Source organism: Pteronotus mesoamericanus, unplaced genomic scaffold (genome assembly GCF_021234165.1).
Source record: "Pteronotus mesoamericanus isolate MK-2021 breed Mesoamerican mustached bat unplaced genomic scaffold, CSHL_Meso_final contig_90, whole genome shotgun sequence".
Classification (NCBI taxonomy): domain Eukaryota; kingdom Metazoa; phylum Chordata; class Mammalia; order Chiroptera; family Mormoopidae; genus Pteronotus; species Pteronotus mesoamericanus.
Window position 1 is genome coordinate 16,242,893 of NW_026555277.1, and position 22,843 is coordinate 16,265,735.

General features: G+C 40.2%; 1 protein-coding gene across 1 annotated transcript in view; it reads right to left on the reverse strand.

Annotated features, from left to right (window-relative positions):
• The window catches only part of PTH2R (parathyroid hormone 2 receptor), a 57,615-nt gene extending 56,676 nt beyond the window's left edge, over positions 1-939 (reverse strand). The window contains exon 1 of the mRNA XM_054586193.1: positions 865-939. Within this exon, the coding sequence (XP_054442168.1) occupies positions 865-939 (75 nt within the window). The remainder of the gene's footprint in view (positions 1-864) is intronic.
• Between the last annotated feature and the right edge of the window lie 21,904 nt (positions 940-22,843).

Here is a 22,843-nt window from a genome sequence, read left to right on the forward strand (position 1 = left end):
GCCCCCTACCGAACAGAAAGGAGAAATAACGTTGATTCCGTTTAAATGCACAGGGCTCTTAAAACTGCCTTACACCCGCCAGGACTTACCTTCCTAGCTGAGTGTAAACTCTAGATTTTGTTTGGCACAAGAAAAATGTACAGATGAAATGTGACCTACACGTGTGAGAGGCTCCCTTGTGAAAGCCCAGAAAATCTCTAAACGATACGGATTGACAACTACCACTTATTCTTAACATTAACAACTGAGGTTTAATTGGCATTATTTTCTAGTCCTTTTGCTTTGATAATACGTGATGTTGAATCAAGGAGAGCCAGTTATCCTTCCAAGGAGTAGTCACAATCCGATCCTAGAGGTTTAACTTCTCAACAGTGACAGTAAATTGCCAGCAAACAAAAGCAATTTGGATTAATTAAATGGGGGCCAAGGCAACTACGCCTAAGAAAAGTTTCTTCACCTTCCAGCCTCGCCCTACTGATCCAGAACCCCATTGCTCCTAAATATCCCCTTACTTTGCAGATGTCAAGCTCTTTGTCCCACTCCAGGACATCAGTAACCTAAAGCATATCTTTGTAGCTCCAAGAAATCACTAAATGTGTGTGTGTGTGTGTGTGTGTGTGTGTGTGTGCGTGCGCGTGCCAGGACATCAGTAACCTAAAGCATATCTTTGTAGCCCCAAGAAATCACTACGTGTGTGTAAGTGTGTGTGTGTGTGTGTGTGTGAGAGAGAGAGAGAGAGAGAGAGAGAGAGAGAGAGAGAGAGAGAGAGAGAGAGAGAGCGCCTCGGTCTTGGTGTCGGTGTCGGTATTCCTGACTCCAGCTGGAGGCTTGGAGAAGCAGTTGCCGCGGGTCCCGGGCTCTTACCTGGGCTCCAGCGAGGAGGCAGCCACCGAGCAGCAGCCACCCCCAGACGTGGGGCGCCGCCCCCGGTCCGACCATGCCCGGACCAGTCCGAGCGAGAAGCAGGACACTCTTCCCGGAGCCCGGGAGAAGATCCGCGCTCGCAACTTGATGAGCGCGGGGCAAACTTATGGTCCAGAGCGCGGCGCAGCTGCGGGGGCCGGGTCTCGGGCCAACCTGCCCGCGGATGCACGAGGCTGGGCTGCCGACGTCCGCTTGTCTCGGATCCGGGTCCTGCAGCGCGGCGGCGGCTCGCGGCTTGATGCGGTCTTTCGGGGAGAGCGGATCGTGTCCCGGCCTCGACTGTGGCCCCGCGGCCCCAGGAGGGGAGAGTTGGCTCCCGCGCCCCCTGCAGGAGCAGCGGGTGGCGCTCGCACCCTTCCTTGGAGTCACTGCGTCCCGTAGCCCAGGGGACCCCTACTGCAACGGACCCAGAGCGCTGCCAGCGCCACCCACAACTCGCACCATCTCTGCTTCCCTCCAGTCTGCCCTGATCCTCTCTGCTCTGCCCTGGTCCCAGAGCCTCGTCTCTAGGGGCGCCCTAGGCCCTCGGGGAGCAGTCTGAAAGTTCCCTACTGTCCAGACTTGAGCTGACCACCAGCCGCCGGAGGCACTGGACCACGTTTTAAAGGTTTCTGAGGCCAGGCGCGTTTCGCATCTGCGGCTGTGCGCTCAACAATCTCTACAGCTCTCTAAATTTATCTGATAATACTTTGTGAGAGAGAGAGAGAGAGAGAGAGAGAGAGAGAGAGAGAGAGAGAGAGAGAGAGAGAGAGAGAGAGAGAGAGAGAGGTTTTGGGTTCAGGCATTAAAGAAAGACAATATTCTGTAACAGTGTGTGTGTGTGTGTGTGTGTCTGTGTGTGTGTGTGTCTGTGTGTCTCTGTGTGTGTAAACTCCTTCGTTTGAGGCAATGTCTGTTCCTCTATTTTGCTTAGAGAAAAAATCACCAAGATGCTAGAGACCTTGCTTTACAACCATTTGAGTTGAAGAATGTTCAGTCTCCCAGGACCTGATACAGTTGGGAAGGAACAATTCCCTTAGGTGAAGCACAATAATTCCTTCATCTCCTCTTGACAGGGAGGATCTGAGATCTGTCACCATCAGCTGTCATTTGTGTGCCAAAGTGAAAATGGGGGTTTACTTTTAAAACATCTGGATTATTAATGGCTGGCTAGCTGTAGAAACACTAGAAAGAGATGGCTTTTATTTCTATTTCTACACGTCTGAAAATGTCCATGCCTGTCTCTATTTTAATAGCATTGTTTGTATTATGCATTGTATTATATCATCTCATATGCTTTTTGGAAGTAGTAAGATCTAAATTATACAATCTACATTCAAAGGCACATACCTGCAAAATTACCAAATAAAGTTCACTTTCCACTTATTCTACCAAAGATTTAAGTTTTCATAGTGCGTCTGTGTGCTCTTTTTCAAAACAGAGCTCTCTGTAGTTATTATTATCTAAAAGTGTTCAGTTTGCTTAAATTACTTAAAATTTACCTGTTACATTGTCCTACTCATGCAGGAAAAAAATGGTAACAGTAATAATTGTGATTGATAACATTTATTGGGTGCTTTATTACATTCAGTTACTCTTCTATAGGTACTTCACAAAAAAATAATCTTTATATTAATTAACGGTATGAGACAGGTATTATTATATTTAGAGATGAGTAAATAGACACTGAGTCATTTGTCAAGTTCTAGATATCACCGTGGTACTACTGAGCATCAGTTCTCCTATTTATACAAGAGTATTATTTTAATTTTTTCATATTTCTTAGGCCTCACAAAACAAGTGACACTTTTCCAGGCAGTTTTTCCTTTCATTTCTTTGTTCCCCCTCCCACAATTCAAGAAAAATTCACCTTGCATTACAGCTATGGTTCTGAGCCAGGGGCAATTTTGTCTTCCAGGCAATACTTGGAGACGTCTTTGGTTGTGTCATATTTTGGGTATATCACACTACATGTTATTGGCATGTAGTGGATAGAATCCAGAGATGCCACTAAGCATCTCACAATTCACAGGACAGCCTTTCAAGCCAGAGAAATAGCTGTCCCAAAGTATCAAATGACAAAGTTGAAAACTCCTGCATTACAGCCAAAAGGGTACCTAAAACTACTGGCTCTTTATGAACTAGACCGGCAATAAATCAGATAAGCCTATAGGCTGGAACTTAAAAATCAATATTTGAAAACTTATATTATTCAAGTGGCCAGTTCATATAAACTGGTATAAATCTACAATCCACAGGCTCTAGACTGTTTAAAGCCATATTAAACTATGGTCAACAAACAATGTTAGGTAAAGTGAAAAAAGAATTACACAAATTGCAGTGATATCGTCAGGATATTTGTGACCTTTGCCATAAAATATATAACTGCTTTTATTATGGATAAATTTGGAATAATTAGTTAACAGTATTTACAAACATAACAAAAAAAACCCTTAGTGCAAAGTTACCCACCAAATCTCTTTACAAATGACATCTCATTAATCCCTAACAGTGAAAAACAGGTAACAGTTTTGATCATCCCCACCCATAAATGAAAAAACAGGACCTTGATGATAAAGGGACTCAATCCAAGCAAATCACAGTCCCAAGGAAACTATGGTTAGTCTGGAGTTTTGTTTTGCTTTGTTTTGTTTTGTTTGCTGTGGCCTGTTTATTTGCTAGTTTTTGTCTTTTGTAGGTCCACTGTGTCACACAGCGACCACCTGCCTCTAAATTAGCTGACATGCTTGTTAAAATGCGCGTTCTTGGGCTTTACTTCACACCTGCTGAATCCCAGTCTCCAAGGCTTGGGGCTCAGGAATCTGCATTCTTAACAAGCTCCCGGGCGATTCTTTTACAAGCTAAAGTTTGGCAACACTGTGTAGACTGATTGATACATAAACTAGTGTGGGCTAGGTGGGCAGTTGTAGGTTCTGTTAGCCCAATACTTTTTTCCATGAACAGTTCATTATCCTCTGCAGCAAAGGGGGGGTGGGGGCAGGCGTTGGTAAACATTGTTTTCCATGTCTGAGGATAGGTATCTCTTCCTGTTTTGATGTTGTGCTTCTTTCTTTGTATCCGCTGGGGAGGATTGTTGGATCTGAAGCTCTGCTTCTTCCTTAGGCTCCAGTATTCCTTCTGCAGCATCTCTTGAGCAGACCCTCAGTGTCCCTAGAGACTAATTTAGAGGGTTTTATTCTGGGAGCCAAGATCCCTGCTATTAGCTGCTCTGTATTTGGGGGGAGGGCAACTGAAATGCTAACATCAATTAATTAATTTGAAGCTAACTAATTATCAATGTAATTTAATTGCATTGATGATTTCTCTTACGTCCTTGCAAGGATGGCTGCGGCCGTTGCTGCGTGTGCCTATACATGCGTCTGTGTCTGTGTGTGTTTGTGTGTCTGCCTGTGTGTGTGTCTGTGGATCTGTGAGTGTGTCTGTGTCTGTGTGTGTTTGCAATTGTATCTGCTTTGAACATTCCTGGAATTACTCAAAAATTTTAGTGCACCAATCTCTTTCTTTGATACTTCCCAGTATGATGCAGTTTGATTCTTTAAAAAATATATACATTTTCTCTCATTTCAGTTGGGCTTTAAACAGGAAGTAGAAAACAATATATGTTCTAAGTCTCACTCTTTTGGGGAAACCCAAGGTAAATGCATTGTTAAAAATTCTTAGTTACATTTGTTTATTAAAATACAAATTTCCCTGAAGAGAAATTTTGAAATGCATAAAATGACCAAAAGGAGAATAAACATCAGTCAATATACTTTACCCAGTCTTTTGTCTACTCAAAATTTCTGTAAAGCAAAATCAACCTTGTACTGTATATAAAGGAAGAGAAACAAACAGATTTGATAAGAAAGTTGGGCTGGATGGGCTTTATTATTTAATTTTCTATACTTCATATTTGTTATGTGATAAAATATTCCTAAAACAAAAATTCACTGTGATGACTTTTCTTGAATGTGTGCTTTTATGTCAATCATTGAATACTGTCTTAAAATAAGTTTCTCAAATTGAAGTTTTGGTTCACAGTCATAGAAGTTCCCTGGGTGAACTCTGACACTGGTCCTCATACACAGAAGGCAAGAAGAGACTGAAGAAAGTGGGAGACCACTCCAGATTGGTAGGTGGCAGGTTTAATAAGCAAGAGAACTTACCTACGAGGCTTGAGTTGGGCGGCCACAGGAACGAGTTCTCTACACCTGCCTGCTAGAATCTTAAAAGTTTATATAGAAGCTTGACCTGGGTTCAGTCACATACATCATCCAGAGGGTCTTAAGAACAGGTAGCCCTCTCAGGGCTGCATCCTTGAAAACAGCCCCCACTATGGGAACGGTGGGCAGAACGTACATGCAAAGGTCAGGGAAGGGGTAAGGAGCTTCTGTTTGCCCAGGCCCAGCTTTTACATCAACCAGTGCTCACATCCTTTCAATGACCTTTTCAAACACTGTGCTAAAATTTAAGGCTTATTGTGGATATTAATTAATTTAACCTATTTAGTCTCTATCTTATATTGTTGCTTTCATTGGTGGTGTATTTTAGGATCTTGTGCATTTAATAAAGATGACACGTCACCATTATTTTAACTTGCATTTTTAGCTTATTAATAGGGTTAACTATTGTGTATATATATATATACATGCTGGCTCATTATATCACTTCTTGGACAGCGGCATGGTGATTGCTGGGGGTAGAGGGGTGTAAGGGCACTAAAAGGTAACGTAAAAAAATACAATAAAAAAATTAGAAAAATAATAAATAAAAGTAATCCAGTCAGTTAAAATAAATAAATAAATAAAATTCCCCTACTTCTGTATCTTGAGGAAAGAAATGAAGTGGCACACAATCTAAAGCAACATAGCATGGGCTTGAAGTCTAGTTCTGTTACTTCCAAGCTATGTAATCCTGGGCAAATTAAACAATGGCCTTTCTTTGTCCTAATCTCCTCAGTTGTAAAAAGAATAAAATAAGAGTACTTCTCTCAGAAGTTTGTTAGAACAGTTAAATGAGTTAATTAACAAACATTAAGCACTAAGAACAATGTCTGGTCCAGGGGAAAATGCTCAATAATTGTTATAATGATTCGTATTGTTATTATTATTGTTGTTGTTGTTGTTGTTAAAAATAATGGTAGGCTTGTGACTATAGTCTATGAAACTATGCCCCACATCATATGTGGTGAGTTTAAATGTTTCCTATTTATGTAGAAAAGCACTGTCTATATTTAGAATAGCAAATCTTTTATCAGTATAAATACCAAAGTCTTTTCCCAACTTTACTTTTGACCTAATTTGTGCACTTAAACATTTGCAATGTTTAATCAGTAAAGTTTCTTAATTAAAAAAACCTTTTATGTCTCTAAATCTATCAGTCGTTTATAGTTTCTTTCATAGATTTGAGACCAAGACAGAAACTACATTCTGAAACTTAGAATATCTTCCATTAGATCTTTTTCAAGTTCTTTTCTAGTATTTCAAATTTTAACATTTTAAAGTATTGATTTTTTTAATGGTGATTTCACAATTTTTGCATCATTTATTAAAGAACCCATCTTTTTAATGGGGAAGATATTTTGAAGAGAGGTAGAGAATAAAAGTTTGCAGATGGCTCTAAAATCACAACTTAAGCTTCACATAAGTTGCTATGCTAGAAGAGGTTTAGAAATTAAAGCAGATTTTGCAGATGGTTTCATAGAGCACCTGTCCATTTTACCCAAATTCCATTAATCAAACACACATATCAAAGGGCCCTAGCAACCACTTGGCAAAGTTTCTTCTGAGTATCTGTTAAATTTTTAAATCTATAGGAAATTAGGCTTCCAAAGCGCCATCCTGAGGGTTTTCTGGCTAGCACTCAGGAAGTAGGCCGATAGCGGCAGGAAACAGCCTGGCCACTTAAACACAGGTATCGACCAGGTATCACAGCAGGGAAAGTCGCTCCACACATAGAGGGCATCTGTCTGGACCCCAAACTGACATGCAGCGGCTCATAAGCAACTGGTTTCCTGTCTGTTTGCTCTGAGAGGGCTGTAAGTAGTAAGTCACTTCACAGTATTTGCCTGACAATTAAATGAGATAATGACAAAGTCAGAGAAACTTTTATCAGCTGTACAGAATTACACAAGTAACAGTACATTTGGTATTTACAGAATACTTTCCTACACACTATCAAAGTCAATGTATAATTGTTAATATGCAAAGCCTATTATAAAACACTCAGTAGTTAACTGGCAGCCTAAGATAAAATAATGAAAAGGAAGCAACAGTAAATCTTAAAATTTTTCCACTGAGGATTAAAGAAAATAATTAATAAATCCAGGGTCCATTTTAGTCAAAATAAAGCCTAAAAAAAATTAAGAAATTGAAAAATTAGGTGTCTGGCACCATCCCACTTCCTCTTTCTTAAATCTACACTTCCCCTGGCTTGTTATACCCAGTGGTTTGGACTTGTTTCTTGAATAATTAGATAAGAACTTTGTTCCTTATAGCTAACAGACATCCCAATTCAACCTTGCCCTCCAACATTTCAGACCTGTTCCCTCTTTACATTGTCTCTCTGTACAGATTTTAAAACATGTCTCCAAAATTTTTTGACAATCTTCCCATTTGAGGGGGGTCCATGTTTCCTCCCCTTGATTCGGGGCTTTGTGACTGCTTGACCTATAAAATACAGTAGAACTGAACCTTAACCTTAAGAAACTGGCAGCTTCCTCTCCTAGGCATTCACTTTCACTTTTGAAACTTAGCCACCATACTCTTACAGAAGTCCAACAGAGAAGCTCCCAGGGAGAGCACTGAGAACCTCGGCTCTCAACCCTAACAGACACTCCAGGCAACAACCTGCACCAACTCAGCAGCCATGTAACAAATGGATCCTCTAGCTCAAGTTGAGTTGCCTTGCTAATGCTCTGTGGAGCAGAGATGAGCCCTGCCCAAGTTACAGATTAATGAGCCAATAAATGGTCATAGTTACTTTAAGTCATCAGTTTGAAGGTAGCCTGTTACATAGTGATAATAACTGAGCACCATCTCATCCTCAAAATACTGTTCCTATGGTCTCAAAATTTCACCTACTAATGCTTATATGGAGAGGTAAAGGACCTAGAATAATCAATACGATATTAAAGGAGAAGAAAAAAGTTGGAAAACTAATGCTACCTGACTTTAAAACTTATTGTAAAGCTACAGTAATCAAGACAGTGTGGTATAGGTGAAAGAATAGCCACATAGATCAATGGAAAAAACAGAGAGACCAGAAATGGACCCACATAAATATAGTCACTGATATTTGACAAAGAACCAAAAGTAATACAATGGAGCAAAGACAATCTTTGTAACAAATGGTGGTGGTACAACTGAAGATCCACGTGCAAAACATGACTCTAGACACAGACCTTACAACTTTTACAAGAATTAACTCAAAATGGTTCACAGACCTAACTGTAAAATGCAAAGCTATTAAAGCTCCTAGAAAATAACACAGGAGAACACCCAATGACCCTGAGTATAGTGATGCCTTTTTAGATTCCACTTTAAAGATTCAATTCATGAAAGAAATAATTGATAAGCTGGCCTTCGTTAACATTTAAAAAATTCTGTTCTGCAGAAGATAATACCAAGAGAGTTAGAAGACAATCCAGAAACCAAGATAAACTATTTCAAAAGACACATTTGACAATGGACTGTTACCTGAAGTATACAAAGAACTCTTAACATTCAACAATAAGAAAGAAACAAATGCAATTAGAATACAGGCCAAAGACATTAACAGATATCTCAGCAAAGATGTACAGAGGGCAAACAAGCATATGAAAAGATGCTCCACATCATAGGTCATCAGGGAAATGCACATTAAAGCAACAATGAGATACCACTATGCACCTAGTACAATGGCCAAAATCCAGAACACTGACAGCATTGAGGCTAGGTCTGTGTGCCGGCGGGGCTTTATGAGAAATCTCTGTACCTTCCTCTCAAGTTTGTTGTAAACATAAAACTGCTCTTAAAAAAAAATCTTTTTTAAAAATCTCATCGAACTGTTGACATAGGATGAGAACAATTTGGTTTCAGTAATTGTTAGGTCACTTGTGGTCAGGATTCAACTCTTTCCAAATGTTGACAGGACAGGCAACCCCTTTTTGCTCTCATAACTCCATTTTTTTCTTTCCAAAATGATATCACTTTCTCAGAGTTGACTCATGCTTCTGTCAAAAATTTCTGAAGCTTGTGATTCTTCTCTTGAAATTCCATAAAGCCATTTGACATAATATTAAAATATCTCAGATATTAGTATTTGAAAAATCTTTCAGTTTCTTCCCAATAATTAAATCACTCTTACAAATCTATAGCCATATTTCCACTATAAAAAAAATACAGTGATGAAAATATCACTACTTCAGTACGTAGCGCATAGAAAACATTTGATTGGACTATCCAATACCATGGATTAAAAGACTATAATTGACTGACTATAATTAGTGACTATATTTATATTATTATAAATAATAACTCAGTGTTCTACATTTTACAAGTTATATTCATAAATTTGTATCCTGCAAAATATTTCTGTCAGCAAAATATCCTGGTTCCCCAAACAACTCTAAAAGATAGGAAAACCAATGCACCTGTTTTAAGGATGGCCCTCCGTTAAATAAGGAAACGGTACCCCTGACGCTGAGTGACTTGCAGAAGGACACAGAGCAGCAGACGGAGACTTCAGCTTGGTCTTCTGTTCCCGCAGCTGTCACTTTTCTTACTATCCTCTCCGACCGCGATGTAGTGTACCTCAGCATTTGTAGGGAATCCTACAGACCTACAAAGTGTCTTCTCATTGTCTTCTTATTTTCTCACAAAGAAAACATCCTAGTATAATCACATTTTTAAAAGAGATTCTTGTTCAACCAGAGGGTTAGCCACATTTCACGCAGTATGACAGCCGTGGTCGGTTTATTCTGGTTCTTTCTGCAAAGGGAGCCATATGCTCTTGAGAATGAACTAAATTACGCTAAGAAGAGAAATTTAACCTAAGAAAAGAAATGGCACTTTATTTGGAGGATGGATTAAGAAAGAGCAGAGAAAATTTTAATGTAGTTGTTTCTCTATCTCTTAAAAAAAAAAAGGGCAAGAAACCTTTAAGAAAATAATTTGATTAGGATTTTTAAGACTTAGGGAACCATGACAGTTTGTTAGCAATTTCTACTACGTGCTATCTAGACACCAAAGCTCACTGTAAGAAGTAAATAATGGCTTTAAAAAAAAGAAATAGAACAGATTTTTTTTTTGCCCTAAAGAACTTATACAACAAAGCAAAATATCAACCTAGACAAAAGAATGTATTACAAAAATAGCCACAGGCTGCAGAGTGAAGGAGCAATCAATTGGGGGCTGAGGTTATTTGAAGAGGTTTTCAGGAGGTGAGAAGATGCACAAAGCTTCTAAGATGGTAAGATGAGGGGATGGGGCATTTATGTGCTTTGTGCAACATGAACTCACCAAGAAGCTGGGAGTATTATAGAAATGTTACATAATATAGGTATATTATATAATGTATTTATATAAGGAAACAGGAAGAAAACAGCCTTACCAGTAAGAATGGAAAGATGAAAGTAGCAGGCACTGGGAGTCCAGTTACCTGACTAAGACACGGAATTTGGAATGACATGGTGGCCAGTCATGCTCCCTGCAAAGTTGATACATGAAAATGTTTTTACAGGGAAAAAAACATGTTCTGTTTGCCCTGTGTAGAACAAAACGTGGCGAGGAGGAACTGAGGAGCTACATATTAGGGACTGTGCTGATACCAGACTTCAGATGGAACATTCCTGCCCTGTCTCCAGCGTGTTTCCAAGAAGCAGCAGCAGCAGGAACAATGGAAGTCCACTTACACCTGTGGTGTGTGTGTTAGGGGGGCTGGGGATGCAGAGAGAGGATTTCTAGAGGAAACGTGGGAACTAAGTAAGAAGAATGATTGTGCATGAGTCAATGGAGGATGTGAAGAGGTCGTTCAAGGCAGCGGGAAAAGCGTGTGCGAAGGGAGGGCGAGGCGGGAGAGCATGAGGGGCTCTAGAATGTGTGTGGGGAGGAGGGGAGGAAGTGCGCTGCGAACCCTGAGGATGAAAATGATAAGCAGGAAAATACACAGGAAGGGAGAGAGCTGAGAGAAAAGGTGAAAAAAATATAGCAGAACTGGGCCACTGACTGGCCTTGGGAGGTAAAAGGAATGGGAGGGGGGCGGTTTAAAATTACCTTCTGCCAATCCTGGGACCAAAGACAGGAATAGTGTTGGCAGGAAAGGGTACTGTGTTTGCATGTCAGGTAACATTAAAACACACAGGCAAGCAGGTGGGGAGAATCTGAGAACTAAATAGAATGTGAAATTGGAGAGTGGGGCTAAGATGAGCACTGAAGACAGGTTCAGGGACAGCCCAGACACAAGTAGAAGCTGAGACCGTCAGTGGGTAAATTACTTGAATAAATTCAAGGTCTGTGAGACTGGAAATGCTTTCCTCACAGAATATGTTCACGCACATCCAATATCCCCGAGTATGTCATGATCCCATGCGCACCTCCTTCAGGCATTTGGAGTGCAACTAATGGATGAGCATAATGTGGGGAAACTAGATCTACTGGCTGATAAACTGTATCTGGTTGGTTTCTATTCTGGAATTATGAAGTCAACACTTTTCAAGTATTTATTAAAATTTACTATGAAATTTGGTTTTATTTTCTCCACAAAACTTTTTTGCTTGTTTAGAAAAGTTAGAGATGCAAATACATCTGGTTAAATATTTGTCTAGAGCATTTTTTGATAAAAAAGTATCCTGATCAGTTGACTATAACACACACACACATCATGTTTCCAATAAAATGTAAATAAGCTTTAGAAATTAAAGAAACTATTCTTAGTAATCACATACTGAACTCTCTCTGACCTAAACTGGAAAACATTTAGATAAAATTAAGTTACTGTCTGATTTTATCATGTCGAAGACAATTTTCCCTAAATTAATCAATAAATCAATAGGATGTTTATTAAAGTTATAGATAATATAATAAAACTTAATACCAAAGTAACTACTAATAAAATTTATTCTGAATGATTTCTTAGTGATCTGGGTAATGCTGCTATTTTTACTGTTAGGTTAAACTAAACATCTCAAAAAAAAGAGAAGTTCTAATAAAAAATTCAAATATTTTATCTCTCTTCAAGTATAAGAATATCATGTTACAGAGTAAATAGATATATCCTTTTATTTTAGGTGGTCAGAAGTGATTAATAACTGGGCAGAATTTTTTGGTGGTACCTCTCAGGATATTATAATACTACAAAAAAAAAAGGTACTAAAATCAATTCTACCATTTACATTTTGAAGAATTTGGATTACTATTTAGAATTTATATTTTGTGTTGATTGCAACAAAGTACTCTACTAGCCTCTGGACATAGAAACACTCTAATATTTATTTTAGTAAACTACAAACTACAGTGTTATCTGCAAAACAAAACAGGTCAAATAATTAACGAAAGTAGCTTGAGATTTAGGAAGTTTAATTTTCCAGGTGATTTAACTGGAGATCTGTTGAAATAAAGTTTTCTTTTCAATGGGATTACTGATGAAGTTTTAAGGATCAGAGAGACAGAGTATCAATGTACAGGGCTAGAGGGATGTTTACTCAGAGGGTTGCAGCTGCTCTCCACATGCTGGGAAGGAAAAGGTAAGCAGCAGACCTGCACACCTCTCTATCCCTATCACGGAGGGAAGAAACACCTCAACTCTCCTTATAAACAAGCCAGGCAGGGGGGCCCCGGGCCACCATCTTCACTCTGGGTGATTTGCTAGAAGGGCTCATAGTACTCAGAAGCTGTTAGGCTCATGGTTACGGTTCATTACAGTGAAAGGCTACAGATTAAATTCAACATAGGGAAAAGGCACACGGGGTCAAGTGCAGAGGAAACCAACCACATGCTTAGTTCTCCCAGCAATGACGCAGAAACGCTCATGCAAAGCACTGCCAGCAAAGGAAGCTCTCCCAGGCTCTGGTGACCCAGGTTTTTATTGACCTCACCTAGTCTAGCCGCCCCCCACCTCAAACAAAAACATTCCCCATAGGTCCCATTGTTTGCATAAACTCTCTCTTCAAACTGAGGCCAACAAGGCCTCAGGCAGACAAACCCATTTATCCGCAGCATGTTTATTTCAAGGACTCAGAGGTCATCTCCCAGGAGCCAGCGAGGGGTCCATCCTGCGGACTGGCTTTTCTTGGGAATGTGCAGGGTTTGCTGAGTTAACTCTTTCCCACACGCATACAAATGAGTAGACTTCCCAGGAAACTCGCTAATGGTATTTACTAAGGATGGAAAGATAATGGAAAGTCTGTACCTGTAAAGTGTTGATATGAGGATATATCTTGACCATGTACATTGTTTATTGTAAATAAACTTAGCATTTGCAGATTTATGGATGTTTAGTGTGCTACAAAATGAGGGCTAATCACGCAGTCAGTGAGTATGAGGAGGTTATATTCCATAACCAAAATTACTCCTTTGTTTTAACAATGTATCTGCATACATTGCTTAGAAAGAAACTTATCTATTAAATCTAAAAACCTGGCCTTGGCAGGGTCGCTCAGTTAGTTAGTGAATTATTCCAATATGCCAAGGTTTCAGGTTCGATCCCCAATCAGAGCAAGTACTAGAAGCAACCAACGAACGCATCAATAAATGGAACAACAAGTTGATGTTTCTCTCTCTCTCTTTCTCAAAATCAATAATTTTTTTTCAAATATTTAAAACCAAAGTTCATTGTACTGCATGAGAATAGGGCCATTTTAGGAAGCTGTGCTGAATGGTCTCAGACCTCTCCAAGAAAAGGCTGCTTCATTTGCTCCTGGTGTTTGCCTGATCCTTGAATCATCCATCAGGTTTGGTGCTGGTCAAGAGCTAGAATTCGAGAGTTTAATCTGATCATTCAAGCCTTTGTTGTGTTATCATAAGGGACAGAGGTCTATCAGACTACTCTACTCTGCCTCAAGACTCAAATTGTTCTAGGCATCTATCAAATGGCATAAAATCAAAATAGCAATAAATTAATTAGTAATATAACAACATTGGGGAAGAGAGAAGTTTCTTTAAATATATTTAACAGAACAGTCTAATTACATTCCCAAACCATGTCCATATGCCCCATATATAAACTCTAAAATGACTCTTAAATAATAAACACAAGAGTGTGATTGTCTTTCTTCTCCCCTTTTGCAGGTTCTACCTAAGAACACCCATCTCACTTATTCAGTAAATCACCATGGTAATTAGAAATGGGTGGAATACTGATCATGGCTCCTGAAAACAATGAACACTTCCGGCCAGCCCACACTGCGTTTGTTGGTCTGTGTTTAGCATGAGGTGAGTGTTTCATTTACATGGCTCTTCTGGCACCAGAGCCTCAAGAGAACACCCAGCAGTGCCCAGTGTGACTCTATGTAGAGAAAATTAAGAAACATCATTATTTCATTAAGGATAATGAAGATATATCTGCTCTAGGACTTAGAACACTTCTTTCTGAAAAAAAAAAGAAACCGTATTTTTTTTACTAAATGTCTAGGGTAGTAAATGATATCTGTGACTTAAGAAATACTAAGAATCAAAGACCCAAAAGAGTCATATTTTTATTGCTTGTTTTTATTTTTTGTCTGGATGAATAAATCTATCTGGTAACAAATCACATGTATTATTATGATTCATTGGATAATAAATATTTACTTTTAATAAATATATTCTGATATGTGATATTTGGAGACCAAATATATAAATATCCTCTCAAAGACAGAAGAAAAATAATTTGTGCCCTGACTGGTGTGGTTCAGTTGGTTGGGCATCATCTCATAAACCGAAAGGTCGCAGTTCAGTTCCTGGTCAGGGCACATGCCAGGGTTGCAGGTTCAATCCCCAGTCAGGATGCATGTGAGAGGCAACCGACTGATGATTCTCTCGCACATCAATGTTTCGCTCTCTCTCTTTCTCCTTCCCTTCCCTCTCTCTAAAAATAAATAAGTAAATAAATGTAAATTTTAAAAAATTTATTTTTTTCAACAAATATTTATTGAACATTTACTATGTGCCAGGTGCTTTTCTAGGTCATAGCAATATAATAGTTTTAAAAACAAAACAAAACAAAAAAAAACCCTCCTTTCAAGGATCTTAAAATTTTTCTCATGGATAGTTTGCAATAAAACAGCCATGTCTGGCACACTGTGTCCCAGAGGACAGGAGAGCCAGCTGACCCATGATCCATGACTTCCCTCATGGGTCACATGCAGCCTAGGCTCAAAGGGAGGGTGCTATTCCAGAGTCCACGCAGTGATAACACCTGCAAGTAGCATAAGCTCAATTCCATTTACAGGCTAGAAATTAACAAAATACATTGAATCATCTGTCTTCTGGTGCTTCTGCTGTCCTTTGGCATTTATGAGAGTTAATAAACTACCCAGGTTCCTGCACTCAGAACTGGCAGTAATCTACCATTGATTGAATTAATTAAGTAAAACATTGGCAAGAGCTCCAAGTAATGAGACAGGAAAATTTTAATGAAACAGACCATAATGCTGTAGAGCCACGCCAAGGAGTGCCATCTATCTGAAGATTTTTTCCCTAATAAATAATGTGTGTGTGCACTCTATAAAGCATAGCATATGTGTAATGTTCAGAGTAAGGGAAAATAAATGTTTAGAAATTTAGTCTTTTCCAATACCTTGAATGTGTAAGACTCTTTAATGCTTAAATTCAGAGAGAATGAAAGCATCTTCACATTATTAACACCTCTTGTTATTAACCAGAATCTCTTGATTCTTAGAAGAAGGCAAAGGTGTTGATGTTAAGGTTACTTGAAATTCAACATATTCGTGCAAGGTTTAAATAATCTTTCATTGCTTTCCTATGTGTGTGCTACACTTCAGTGAATCAGGTCTATGGGGTATTTGCTGCTTCTATCCATGAGTGCTTACTGGATACAGGGCCCTGGGTTAGTATTTTCCCCAGTGGTGTAGGCGCCAGCTGAAAATTATGTTTGAAGTTCCCAAGGGTAGAATAATAACCACACATCAGGAAAACAGGGTTCAGGGATATGGGTAGTGATGTTATACCTCATATCCTAATAGTTTGGACATGGTTTTTAACAGTTTTCTTTCTAAAGTCATATTTATTTCACCATCTCTACTTTGCCTTAGAGTTTTTATCTGTCTATTCCAGAGCAATTACTATTATTTGGTATTTCAAACTACTCAGCTTGTAAGGATTTGTTTTATGCAAAAATAGAGGATTTCGAGAGTTATGATACTTATGTTGCAACACGGAGTCGGTAGATAAATATGTAGGAAGATTAGGAAGATAAATACGTGGCCTAACAGGTTATCCCAAGTCTTGAGACTCACAAGTAGACACAACAGAAGAAAGAAATCTCATGGGGGTGCTGAAGGATGGCATGAAACATCACCCAAGGTGGGACCTTCCTAAAACTATGTGTGGAATTATAGCTTCAATGGTATTGGGACCAAAGTGGTTAAAAGGTGGCCTTAAGCCATAGCAAGTTCATTCATGACTTCATGTGGACTGACTTTAAGAGGGAGAGCCCTGCTTCCAAAGCCAGGCTCTGCCAACTGCCAGGATCATCTCTGATCCTACAAAAAATTATTTAACTCTTCAGACCAGATTCCTGCTCTTTGTAAAACAAAGTAGGGAAGGCGGTTACTTGTATCCGAGGGTTGTTGCAATGATGTAATCAGTGATTGGAACATAACTCCCTTCAGAGACTAACCAATAAAAAGATTATAATGCTGTGATATCCTCTACATACAGTAGTATAATGATAGAAGAAGCAATATCACCCTCATGTTATTTTGCCTCAGTCATTTTCATTATGAAAAATGATCATCTAACTGCAAAGAACAGAGCCACACTTTTAAGGGGTGTCGGTAAATTTTAATGTAACTAAGTTGCTCTTCATTTCTGAAGCACCAGGAATTTTTTTCTAAAGAAATCAAAGCAGCAAAATCAGGAACTTCAGCAATTGGAGAGATGGTGACAAAAGGTATAGTATGCTGAAGACTATTAGAAGGGCGAGCCATCTGTGAGCGCAGAGTTATGTCAGGAAATACCTGTTGGACTGATGTGATGTGATGAGATGGGATGAGATGAGATCTGATTGGATGGGATAGGATGCAATGGGATGAAATGGGATGGGATGGGATATGATGTGATGAGATGAGATGAGATGAGATGAGATGAGATGAGATAAGATGTGATGAGATGAGATAGGATGGGATGAGAAAGGATGGGATGGGATGGGATGGGATGGGATGGGATGGGATGGGATGGGATGGGATGGGATGAAATGGGATGGGATGGGATATGATGTGATGAGATGAGATGGGATGGGATGGGATGAGATGAGATGGGATGGGATGGGATGGGATGGATGAGATGGGATGGGATGGGATGGGATGGGATGGGATGGGAGATGGGATGGGATGGGATGGGATGGGATGAGATGGGATGAGATGAGATGAGATGGGATGGGATGGGATGGGATGGGATGGGATGAGATGAGATGGGATGGGATGGGATGGGATGGGATGGGATGAGGTGGGATGGGATGGGGTGGGATGGGATGGGGTGGGATGGGATGGGATGGGATGGGATGAGGTGAGATGGGATGAGATGGGATGGGATGGGATGGGATGGGATGGGATGGGATGGGATGAGATGGGATGGGATGGGATGGGATGGGATGGGATGGGATGGGATGAGATGAGATGGGATGGGATGGGATGGGATGGGATGGGATGGGATGGGATGGGATGTGATGGGATGAGATGGGATGAGATGAGATGGGATGGGATGGGATGGGATGGGATGAGATGGGATGAGATGAGATGGGATGAGATGAGATGAGATGAGATGTGATGAGATGAGATAGGATGGGATGGGATGAGATGAGATGAGATGGGATGAGATGAGATGAGATGTGATGAGATGAGATAGGATGGGATGGGATGAGATGAGATGAGATGTGATAGGCTAGCTTTCAGCTGCAGAACTGAATCAACAATCTTTTTACGCTAAATTATTATCGGGTACTATTTATTATCAGAGAGGTCATAGAATGGTAAGATGTCAGGAAATTTACCCAACCTGGTTATCGAGTTCATATTTAAAAAGCTTTCATTATGTCTCTCCCCCAATTCCCCAGAGGCCCTAATAAACATTCCTCAAACTGACATCAACGAGCCTCCACGCTTTAACAGATTTCTCCACAACATATGTCTCCTCATTATCAGGCCCTATTCTTACTGGCTTTTCTGACACAAACAATCAAACCCACTGGCACAGCCTGTTTTGCTGTGAGGTGTCCAGCTGTCTCCTGCTACCAATACAAATCCTTAAGAACCTTGTCAAGTCTGACCTTCACCAAGAAACCTGCTCTAACCAGTCCAGCCTACCCGGAGGTCCCACTTTGCTCAATGGCTGTTACACTTTTTTCCTGTGCCACACATGCTATTTCTTGGCCCTATGCTCTGTTGTTTGAGCATTTAGATATTTTTTACATAGATACCTTCTCTAAAGTAAATTTTAAGTGGAAACACTTGTTTATCTGTTTCCTACTCCTGGTTTCTATAGGAAGGGTACCTAACAACAACAAAAAATTCTGACCTTCCCCACATCCCAGTCTCAATTTGCTCTTCCCAGGCTTTCATCCTGGAAAGCAGTCACTCGGCAGGGAGATCTGCGTTAACCAGAGCACCCGGACCCCCACGGACGCTCCCTGTGCATTGGGGGGAAGCTGCAACCCTCAGCAGAACATTGACAGTCACCTGTTCTGGTTGCGGATTGTCAACACCAGCCCTCTTGCATTAGGTTTAAGCTCAGCTCTTCGCCATCAATATGTTCATCATTCATTGCCTCAGTGAAATGTTGTATTTCCAGACTGTTTTCCTCAGATTATTTATAGGCCAGAAGAAATTTAGCTAAAAGGCTAAAAATAACCTGGTTTTCTAGGTTGCATAATAGAGCCAGAATAAATCAAACTTCAGAGGGTTGTTAGAGTTGCCACTGAATGTCCTATGAGTTTCACAAGAATCGTATTTAAACAATTAAGCATATTTACCTTTTGAAACAATTATACCAGAAAATGTAAGGAATTTCTTCTATCTTCTAGAGTGCTTTGGGGTCCCTGACAATGTTATGATTTCTCTTCAGCTACGTATACCACTCCCCTAAATCTCTACCTTGTAGCTACATGTGAGCAACTCGGCAGAGATACCAGATTCTTGAAGGAGGTCATCGAGAGCACATGTCCACCAGTTGACACTCGAGCTGGACCTGGGCAATCAGAGGCTCCTTATCCCCTCCCTGCGTCTGGAATGTGCCTTCTGCCCACTGTTCCTGTAGCTGCAGCCATTTCAAGGACACAACCTCGGGAGATTAATGTGTTGTTGAGGCCCCCTGGATGGTATCAGTGACTGTACCCACGTAAGGCCTCTGTGTAAACTCTTGCGATTCTAGCAGGTAGGTGCAGAGATCTACTGATCTTGAGGCCGCCCAAGATAAGCCTGACATGGAAGTTCCCTTGCTTAATAAAACTGCCATCGATCAATCTGGAGCGGTGAGGCTCTTTCTAAAAACCGTTTTAGAAAACAGCTAGGTAATTCCTTATCTTTTTAAATATATACTTACCTTAGGACCTAGCAATTCCACTCCTCTGTGTTTACTTAACAAGATAGTTATTATGCCCATTTTCTAAATGAGAAAACCAAGGCTCCATGAAGGGTAAGTGACTTGCCCAAGGTCAGAGAGGTAATGTGTGGTGGGAGGTAAAACCCAAACTCGGGAGTGTTGCCCCATTTTCTCTACCAAAGCTGGCATTCCATTACATCACAGATCCTTCTAAAAAAAACTAACAGATTTCAACCCAAGTTTAGCTTAGAAAGGAATTAGTCAGAAAAATAAAGGGAATCATCTTCTTTTAACCCCTCATTATTAAGTAAACCATATTTTTTCATTTTCATCACAGTAATTTTAATACCATTCATGCATTTCTTATTTTATTAAAGTATTTGAATATTTGATATGCCCAATAAATTTTATTTCTGAAAATATTTTGCTACCAAAATATTTTGGTTTATGGAGACCAAATTCTCATTTCAAGGTGGGGAATAATGAATCATAGCCACTTGGTCAGTTGTCATGAGCTAAACAAGACTTATTTTTCATGGATAATGATTTTATATTCATTTCTAATTTGTTTGCCAGCAAAATATCATAGATCTATAGAATCTTTGATAATTTCTCTATTCTCTATAGAGGTTTAATGTTCATTTCTAGAGAATAGAGAAATTACTAAAAATAGGTTCTCTAATTGCTAAAAATGGATCTCTAATATTATGTTAACAAATTGGAAATGAATGTAAAATTGTTTTCCAGGAAAGAAAAAACAATTATACACTTTGATTAATATAAACAGACCAGGGTTTTATCTATAATTAAAGATGGAAACCACACACAGCTTGTGAGGGATGACAGTTTTTCAGAACAAAAACCTTGACTGCACCAAAGGAACTATCTACATCCTTTGTCAAAACAACTGGTTAGAAATGAAAAACGGAGACAAGACATGTAAGGTACTGCTGGCATTACCTCCCTGTGAGAGGAAGTGGCTGTTCCTGAATTTCATTGTAACAGAAATGACTTTTCACTGAAGAAGAGGGTCTTCTTTGCATGTGAGCTGTGATTTTCAGTAAGTGCTTCTCTGCCAAATATGTGGGTTAAGAAAGAAAATGAAAAGGAAAAGTACCAAAATTTACACAATTATAAATCAGGCTCTGTTTAGAACTTTCACAATCCTAACAGCAATAAATGCATGCCTATAAATCCAGGATTTAAATTAGTAGGAGCCTAATATAAATCCAGCAGTAATTCTTAAATAATTTGTCTGCTTTCTTGCCTTCCTGTGTTTTTCCAGGTCATTCTGAAATTCTTGAATTTTCATGAGGAGACCATTATATTTTCAGTATGTTCACTTAAATGTTTTTACTCACGTAACATTTGCATGAAAGACTAGGTTGATAATTTTTAAATATTTGCTATATATGCTTTCAAATGCACAGCACAGTGGAAACTAGCAAAGTACACCCGGGGCAGACACCCAGCAGACACAGTTCTGCCTGACACCCCTGACTGGCATAGCCGCTGAGTTGGCTTATAATGAAATAAATTAAACGAAAACATCCAAATTCTGTTGGAGCTCAAGTCTTCCTTAGGTACTAAAGAGGGAGAGCAGCTCTACCTATGAGAGCAAAATGTCTGAGATTTTTCCCCATTTTAATCTGAATTCCTGGTTTTACGGCAAGAGACGGCACTTTTTTTCTTTTTTCTTTTGATCACATGTTCACCTGTTCTCAAGTCCCTGAGGGAGGGGGGCGGCATCCAGTGCTGAGGGCAGTCATCTAGCAAAGGTGCCTGCCTCACTGGGAAGAGGTGCGTCCCATGGGAAGGGCTGGGAGCGGGAGCCCATTACAGGCGAGGTGGAAGGGGCGTTGGAGGGCTGCGGGGAGCAGAGCCCTGTATGTAAGTAGGAATGAGGCGTGTGTTAAATGCTGCGATGAAGAAATAAAACACTGTGTCGCTGAGTGCAAGCCAGATTTTAATAGATGCTTTGGATGAATGTCTCCTTTTTCTTTACTTAATTGCCTGTGTGGGTTGGAGAGTAAGTCCAAAAATAATAGCTAAACCCCTGTGGGTACTCTTACCGATCAATTTACAGATTGTAAATGAGCTTCTGCAGATCAATTCTTGTGGTCACATGAAATTTCAACTTCAAACAAGAACAAGTTTTACAAAAAAAATATTAAAGCTTCAAACAAAGCCTAATGAAAAATCATGTTTGCCAGGCCCAGTTTTATTTATATGTACAAAATAATTTAGAATGTAACAACAGGCATTTTGATTTAAATAAGAACAATTGTAGAATAATATGGAAAATAAAATTCCTTCTCTGGCTTGCCTGGTTGGTTTTGTTTATAATATTTTTTAAAGAGCTGATTTACATTGAAAAGCATAGTATTCCAAGCGGTACTGTAACAGGGCACAGCCAGGGCTCTCCCAAAGAGGGGATTTTTAACGGGGTCCAGAATGTAGGGTGTCCAAGAAAAATACAGGATGCTCCCCCCCACCCCTACAAGGCAGACCACAGTGGGGGATGGGAGACATGGAGCTGAGCCATTGAGAATCATTTTGCTTGTCAATAACAGTAGGATATCTTCAGACCTCCTAGGCAAAGACGGTTATTTTGCATCTCAACAAGGCTACCCAGGAAGGTTTGCATAATTTTAACCCCGGCTGTAACGGAGGCAGCTCCCCCACCCCTACCCCGCATTACAGCCAGCGTGGGTGCATGAAAGCTCGGGGGTGGTTCACTGCGCGCCGCGCCACGGGGGGACAATGCGAAGACCACGCGGGAAGGAAAGGGGAGAAAGGACTCACTAGTGGGCCATGAGAAGGTGCCACGAGGGTTTGGATTAAGAACTGGAGATGATGGGGCTGGGCATCGCGGGAGGCCTGCCTCGCGAAGGACGGTACCCCTGACTGGCCTGACTGGGCAGAGAGGGGAGAGGCAGGACTGTGTGTTGGTGGGTGTTTTAAAGGGATTTTGAGATTTAATGGCGACATTTAGCCATTACTAAAAACCTGTATAACTTCCGGATAAATAGTTTCTTTCCTTTTCACCAAACTCTTCCATTGAGAGCCATAATTTCTAAGGGCAGGGGGCAAAGAACCTAGAACAGAGGGGAAGGGGGGCGTTGCTCCAGGAGTAGTACCTGGGCCCCGCCCCCCCGCCCCCACCAACAGGTTCACTATTCAGTAACAGTACCATTGAACACTGT